The 7,881-nt window shown below is 39.7% G+C and overlaps 1 protein-coding gene across 4 annotated transcripts in view; it reads right to left on the reverse strand.

Annotated features, from left to right (window-relative positions):
• PIK3R3 (phosphoinositide-3-kinase regulatory subunit 3) overlaps nucleotides 1–7,881 on the reverse strand; it is a 155,627-nt gene that overhangs the window by 17,049 nt on the left and 130,697 nt on the right. For 3 of the 4 annotated variants that reach the window (XM_003801412.2, XM_012812480.2, XM_023507849.1), the window contains exons 6-7: nucleotides 6,253–6,395; nucleotides 3,429–3,605 (exon numbers count right to left, since the gene is read on the reverse strand). In XM_003801412.2, the coding sequence (XP_003801460.1) occupies nucleotides 3,429–3,605; nucleotides 6,253–6,395 (320 nt within the window). The remainder of the gene's footprint in view (nucleotides 1–3,428; nucleotides 3,606–6,252; nucleotides 6,396–7,881) is intronic. The other variant, XM_012812481.2, reaches the window with a different exon arrangement.

Here is a 7,881-nt window from a genome sequence, read left to right on the forward strand (position 1 = left end):
AAAAAAAAAACAAAGGGTGGTGCCTGTGGCTCAGTGGGTAGGGCACTGGCCCCATATACTGAGGGTGGCAGGTTCAAACTTGGCCCCCGCCAAACTGCAACAAAAAAATAGCTTGGCATTCTGGTGGGTGCCTGTAGTCTCAGTTACTCGAGAGGCTGAGGCAAGACAATCGCCTAAGCCCAGGAGTTGGAGGTTGCTGTAAGCTGTGACGCCACAGCACTCTACCCAGGACGATAAAGAAAGACTCTTGTCTCAAAAAAAAAAAACCACACAAACAGAAAATACTATTCCCATAGCTTACACTGCAGTTAAGTTAGAAAAGAGAAAAAATAGCTAGTGTTAGCATATCCTTTCCTAGCCCCTATGCTAGCGCTAGCGAGGGGACTATATATATACATAAGTATAAATATATATATATGTGTGTGTATATATATACATATACGTGTGTGTGTGTATACACACACACACACACAGTGTCTTTTCTAAAGATCTAATTGGTCTCACAACCCTAGTTTCACACTTTAAGAGGAAAAGAGTTTATATTTTGGTCTAAGACAAGATGATCAAGTAAGGGAGTCCCTGAGAGAAAGGGATAGGAAGAAATACTTTGAAGCTGAAACAGCAGTCCTACAAGAGTTTAAGCTTCCCTAGAAGGTGGCTGATACATCAAATGGGGTGAAAGAAACAGGTGCTTTGTGCACAAGACACCCTGGATGGAGGACAAGAAGGTTTTAAGATGCAAGTCTGTTGGTGGCCAGTGAGGAGACGACTGTGAAGGATACTTCTGAATTTTCCGAAACAACAATAATTAACCAGATAGCAGGACCCACTGATGAGGGGCAAAGTAGGCACTCAAGGACAACCCTCAGGAGATGGGGACAAAAGAGTTTGTGCTCCCCTAGTTTCCTGACACTATTTCAGGATGACATTCTTAGATGATCCAATACGTGTGTGTGGGGGGGAGGTGGAAAGAGCCCCAATGATAAGTGAGATTAAATATTTCCCATATAATCAGACAGGTGGGAGTACAAAATGAATTAATTTTAATTTTAAGAAAAAGAAGAATGCAACTCATCTTGTACCAAGTTTTGTGGACAGAACTCCCTAAGAATAAAGTAATATAATACTTTAGAAAAAGAAAAAAAAAATCACGTAGAAAAACTTACTTATCAGAAATATATTAAGGAGTGATTATTTTCAGAAACCCTAACCATCACTGCTGGTGTGAATGAACAGGGGTACAACTGCCATAAAAAGCGGGAAGTTCCTCTAATAGTTAAGCACAGAAGCATTAAAGGATCCAGGAATTTCCTTCCTCAGTATTTCCCCAAGAGAAACGAAAACATATGTCCATACAAAAACTCGCCCATGACACAGCAGCATTACTCATAATAGCCAAAAGGCAGAAACAATGCAAATGTCCATCAATTGATGATGATTAAACAAAATGTGGTATATACATACAATGCCATATTTGGCCATAAAAAGGAATGAAGTTCAGGTAACATGCTACAACATAGATGAATCTTGAGAATATCATGCTAAGTAAAAGAAGCCAGTCACAAAAGACATTTTATGATTCCAAAAATCATAAAATCAATAGAGGTAAAAAGTAGGTGCCTTAGGGCTGGGGTTATGGACTGGGAATGATAGGTAAATGGTTCAGGGTTTCTTTTTAAGGAAATGAAAATGTTTTAAAATATGTGGTGATTTCAAATACCTCTAAATGTACTAAAAGCAATACATTATATATTTTAAATGGGTGAATTAACAGGATGTAAACTGTATCTCAATAAAGTTGTAACAACAACAACAAAACATACCACTCTCCACGGGACTCCTCGCCTCTAGTACATATTACTCACAACTCATCATTAATGTACCTGTACTGTTAGAGCAAGTTACTCACTTTTAACTTGGGAATTTAGGTTAATGAATACAGTAGTCCCCTCTCAGGGGGTACATTCCAAGACCTCTCCTGGATGCCTTAAACTTCAGATAGTACAGAGACTTGTATATACTATGTTTTTCCCAAACACACATAACTATGATAGAGCTTACTTTATAAAATAGGCACAATAAGAGATTAACAATAATAAAACAGAACAATTATAACAATATGCTGAAATAAAAGTTGTGTGAATATGGTCTCTCTCTCAGATGTCTTAAGGCACTGTATTCACCTCTTTTCGGACTATAGCAGACCTGAGAGAAATAAAACTGTGGAAAGCAAAACTGCTAAGAAGGGGGAACTGCTGCACCAAGAAAAGTAAGTGATAAATACAAAAACTAACCTTAAACTCAGGATAAAAAAAGAATTGTACATTAACAACCAAATTCAGCCAGCTACAGTGGCTCACACCTGTAATCCTAGCACTTAGGGAGGTTGAGGTGGGTGGACTGCTTAAGTTCAGAAATTCAAGACCAGCCTGAGCAACAGTGAGACCCCCAGCTCTACTAAAAGAAAAGAAACACTAGCTGGATGTTGTGGTGGGCACCTCTAGTCCTACCTGCTTGAGAGGCTGAGGCAAGAGGATCACTTCAGCCCAAAAGTTTGAGTTTGCTATGAGCTATGATCACGCCACTTCACTCTATACAGACGACAAAACAAGACTTTATCTTAAAAAACAAAAAAAAAGTATTTAGTTTTACTATTCAAATTATCTAAAGTGCCTGATGGAGGACACATTTCTGTTATTTAAAAACAGAATCTCATTTCTTACACATAAAAATCATTTACAAGATTTTTCTGTGTACTTAATCGTAGACTCTCATAATTACTGTCCTTCCCTGTGCTTCTGAAGGATAATTCCTAGTTCTGTGGTTCCACCAAGACTCTAGTTTTTGATTTAGACAAACTTCAATCTGTACTCTTTTTTTTTTTTTTTTTTTTTAAGACAGAACCCCAAGCTCTCCCCCTGGGTAGCGTGCCCTGGCATTACAGCTCACAGCAACCTCCAACTCCTGGGCTCAAGCGAGTCTCCTGCCTCCGCCTCCCAAGTAGCTGGGACCACAGGCGCCCGCCACAACGCCCGGCCATCTTTTTTTTGGTTGCAGCCGTCATTGTTGCCTGGCGGGTCCGGGCTGGGGATTCGAACCCGCCACCTTAGGTGTACGTGGCTGGCGCCCTAGCCGGTTGAGCTATAGGCGCCGAGCCTCAATCTGTACTCTTAAGCTGTATCACTTTGCTCATGCCAGTCTCTGAGGTTTCCAAGGCATTACCATGAACTATAGAGTTTTCCATTTAATATGCCCCATGCACTGACTTCCTTGTAAACTCTGGTTACCCTTACAATTAATAAGGCTGCTTTTCTAAGCTCTTACCATCTCACTAGTCAGTTCTCGATTACAAATCTCCTCTACCTCTAACATCTCCAGGGCCTGGCAGTAGGCAGTGCTCCCTCCCCACACAGTCCCCAACTACTTACACAAGGTGCTGATCTCGGATCTTGCGCAGCTGGATCAGGTCAGGTTTGATACTATTCATTTTTTTATCTATTTCTCGGTTGTCCAAAGCTTGTTTCTTCAAATCCTGCTCTAGACGCATTTTGCTATCATGAATCTCACCCAGACGTGATTTTAATTTATCATAATTCATCATAATTCTGTGAAAATATGTGACATATTAAGGCTGAAATAGTAAACATACAGAAGGATCCTATAGTGTGAGCATGGTCCTAATATTTTAACTGTGGTGAATATCTATTGTTTTTACCTGGCCCATATCCATTCCCATTCTTCTGGTAGTATCACCCTGATGTTCCCTGTAAGTCAGGATTCTCTGCCCCCATCTCAGATCCAGGGGTGAACATATACTCAGCCCACACTGGCCAAAAAGGGTATTCTATCACATTTCATCTCTACTCTCAGACCACAGTGAGTAGGTCAGAAATGGGAATAAGACCCAAACTGACCCAGTAACAGTCAACTCTAACACTTTTGCTACATCTATTATTAAAATAGTCTCTCTTTCCACAAGCGTTGCTAAAGAATATGCAATGCTAGGATTCCCAAGAATGGTGCCACCTCACAGGGAAAGCCTGCCTGAGGATAAAGCCAACCCAGGGAAACACTGAATCAAGATGATGTGAGAGAGTACCCCAGTGACCTTGTTTGGGTCCTGGGTCCAGCCATGACTAAACAAGTAAAGCTATATGTATGATATTCAAGAGGCAGCAGCAAAGCATAGCACAACAGTCAAGAGCAACGCCTTTATAGTTAGTCTACTTACGTTTGACTCTCTGCCCTGTCATTTACTGCAGGGACCGTGGGCAAATTATTTAACTTCTCTGTGACTTCATTTCCTCATCTGTTTAAATGGGCACCTACAGCTGTACCTACTTCACTGGGTTGCTGTGTTAATTAAATGTGATGATACATGTAAAAGGCCTAGAACATTGCCTAACAAATGTTGGTGAGCATTCAGTAGATGATGGCTATAATTTTTTCCAATACACAAACGTTTTGCTAAGCTCTGAAGCATTATGGTAACAGCTATCCACATAACTCCTTTGTCACTCAATAATATGTGGCTTTAAATTATTACTAGAACTTCATCATGCTACTTCACCTTCCTCTATAGCTAAACTACAAGTTCTTTCCCATTTCCTCATTAATAATAATACTGAAAGCCCACCATGTGCCAAGATACATATTATTTAATTTTCACAGCATTCCAAGATAGTATCCATAGTTTTCAGAAGGAAAAAGACTCAGACAGGTTAAGTAACTCAAGGTTACACAGCTCATAAATGGCCAATACAGAATTCAAGCCCATGGTTTTAGCCATTAAGCACACTGCCCCACAGCACTTAGCTCTATACTCATGCACACAGACGTACACTAATATTGTGGTGTTAATATGAGAAATAATTTTGCTTTTCCATTCATATTATTTATTTTTATTTATTATCCACTTTTTCAACCCCTTTCACTCCTCAACCCACTATTATCTAGCTCTGTCTTCCAATACTTCATTAAATTTGCTTTGATGAAGATTTCCAATATCCTGGGCGGTGCCTGTGGTTCAGTGGGTAGGGTGCCAGCCCCATATACTGAAGGTGGCAGGTTCAAACCCAGCCCTGACCAAACTGCAACAAAAGATAGACATGTGTTGTGGCAGGCGCCTGTAGTCCTAGCTGCTTGGTAGGCTGAGCCAAGAGAATCGTCTATGCCCAGGAGCTGGAGATTACTGGGAGCTGTGATGCCACAGCACTCTACTGAGGGCAACAAAATGAGACTCTGTCTCTAAAAAACAAAAAATTTCCAATATCCTTTTAGTTGCCAAATCCAACACTTCTCATAATGCTCATTCTCTATGTAATCTCATTCTTAGCATCTACTATCACCTACATACTTATGCCTCCCAAATCCTTTCTCTACCAGATTCCAAATCCAAAAAACCAGCTGCCTGCCATCTAGACAGCTCCATTTGGGTTCTCACAGGAACCTCAAATTCACTGATTATAACCCTGAATCACATGTAGCTTTATATTACTATTAAAACTTTGTCATATTCTTTATCTCCCTCTGCAACTAAGCTGTAAGTTCTTTCCTATTTCTTCATTAGAAAGAAACAGGAAGTCGTGTATTTCCTATTTTGGTGAATAACAGCATCTCCCAGTTACCCACTCTATAAATCTACCAATAATCTTTGACTTCTCCCACACCTACCACATTTGGTCAGGTATGAAGTCCTCAGTCTTTCCACTAACTCTACCATCTTTTCTGCCCTTGCTCTGGTCCAGGCCCTTTCAACTTGATAACCACAACCACTGTAGCCACCTGCAAGAGTCAGCCTGGTTTTCAAGGCTACAATCTTGTTCCACTCCAATTTTTTTTTTTTTAGAGACAGAGTTTCACTTTGTCACCCTCAGTAGAGTGCCGTGGTGTCACAGCTCACAGCTGCCGGTCAAGGCCTGGCATTCAGGAAGTGTTACACTAGTGATCAGGACTGGACAATGTAAGGACTAAAACAAAGTCCCTACACTGACTGGTCTAGGGGGAATCAAGGAGTTGTTTCCAGGAAAAGTAACATGGAGAGTCCTAAAGAATGAGCAGGAGTATGTTTGGGGGATGAAGAAAGAGCACAGAAGACAGGAGGTATAATTTGGTGGTATAAGTGGAACAGCAAGTAGTTCCAATGGCAGAACTGTTCACTTTGAGGGAGTAAAAGCAGGTAAGACAGAAATTATCATGGAAGAAAAGAAGTCATGTCTCCCTGATGTCCTTGGAGATACTGAGTATACTTACCGTTCAATCTCCTTTTCATTCCCTTCTCTGCGAAATCGCTCAATATATTCTTTGCTGTGTTGTTCTTGTGTGTGACACTGTTCCTCAAATATTTTAATTGTTTCATTAAAAGCTTCAATTGCAGTCCTCTTCATCTGTATTTCCTACACAAAGAGAAAAATAAAAGACATAATTTCACTATCTTTTTTTCTTGTAATCTTAATCTTAAAAGAAATTTCATAATTTCAGTTATAATCCCATATAAAACCCAATTAAGAGGGCTAAAATAAGACCCATTCGTCAATCCCTATCCTATCACCTCTACGTAAAATACATCATTCAAACTATAAAATAAGTGAAAAATAACCATTATCTGAAACATAGCTGAGAACCACAGAAATGTCTCTGAGCTGCCAAAAGAGTCTAAATACAAATACCTTAAAGACGAAGATCAAGTTCTGCCTTTGCAACTATTATTATAGGGCTGAGATTCCCCCAAAAGATGCTAAAGGAGTGAAGAGGTAGAGCTGAGGAGTCTATTCACCAAACTACAAGGTCTCATTCTCAGAAGAACCCTCATTTCTAAAATATATATATAGTTTTCCAAACAGAATCATCAGCAAATTAATCTTATTAGAAGCAGAAAATGAAAAGAGAAAGAATAGCTGCCAAAGTCAGATGCATGAAGAATGATGAGAAACTAAAAACTCCACAAAATAGACTTAATAACAACAAAAGCTCCGTAGACTAAGCCATTCAGCATCAGAGCAAGCAATCTGACATATTTCAAGGAGCTCTGAGGATATTATTAGATTTTAGCATCTGAATCATGATTCCCCTAAAATCTTCAGGGAGTTATGCTTTGTTATTTGCTCCCAAAGCTACAGATGCTGCCATGGATGTGGAGAAAAGAGAAGACTTTTACATTGCTGGTGGGACTGCAAATTAGTAACAACTTCTTTGGAAACAAAATACAGAGAATCCTCTAAGAATTCAAAATAGACCTTCCATTTGACCCTGCAATCCCATTACTAGGCATCTACCCAGAAGAAAAAAAATAATTTTATCATAAAGACATGTTCACTAGATTGTTTACTGCAGCTCAATTTATAATCGCCAACATGTGGAAACAACCTAAATGCCCATCAACCCAGGAATGGATTAATAAACTCTGGTACCCATAGAGTATCATTCAGCCATAAAATAAACGGAGACTTTACATCTTTTATGTTAACCTGAAAAGAGTTGAAACACATTCTTCTTAGTGAAGTATCACAAGAATGGAAAAGCAAGTATCCAATGTACTCAACACTAATATCTAATACATGCCCAAACAAGAGAAAAAAAAATTTGTTATTTGGTTTCTAGAAAGGCAGTAAATATGCAAAAAGGCTTAGAAAATCTGCAATCCTGAATGTCTACAATATTAGAAATTTGGGGATAATTCCTCATTTATCCAGCATTTATTAGGTTGATTTGTTTGTTTGGTTAGTTGGAGGTTTTCTAGCTATGTTTTTTAGCTACTCAGTGTGGCCAAGGTGGGTGGCGTGCTTGAAAGCTCATGAGTTCGGCTCGGCGCCTATAGCTCAACCGGCTAAGGCGCCAGCCACGTACACCTAAGGTGGCGGGTTCGAATCCCCAGCCCGGACC

The sequence above is a fragment of the Otolemur garnettii genome, unplaced genomic scaffold (genome assembly GCF_000181295.1).
Source record: "Otolemur garnettii isolate 467f Iridium unplaced genomic scaffold, OtoGar3 scaffold00210, whole genome shotgun sequence".
Classification (NCBI taxonomy): Eukaryota; Metazoa; Chordata; class Mammalia; order Primates; family Galagidae; genus Otolemur; species Otolemur garnettii.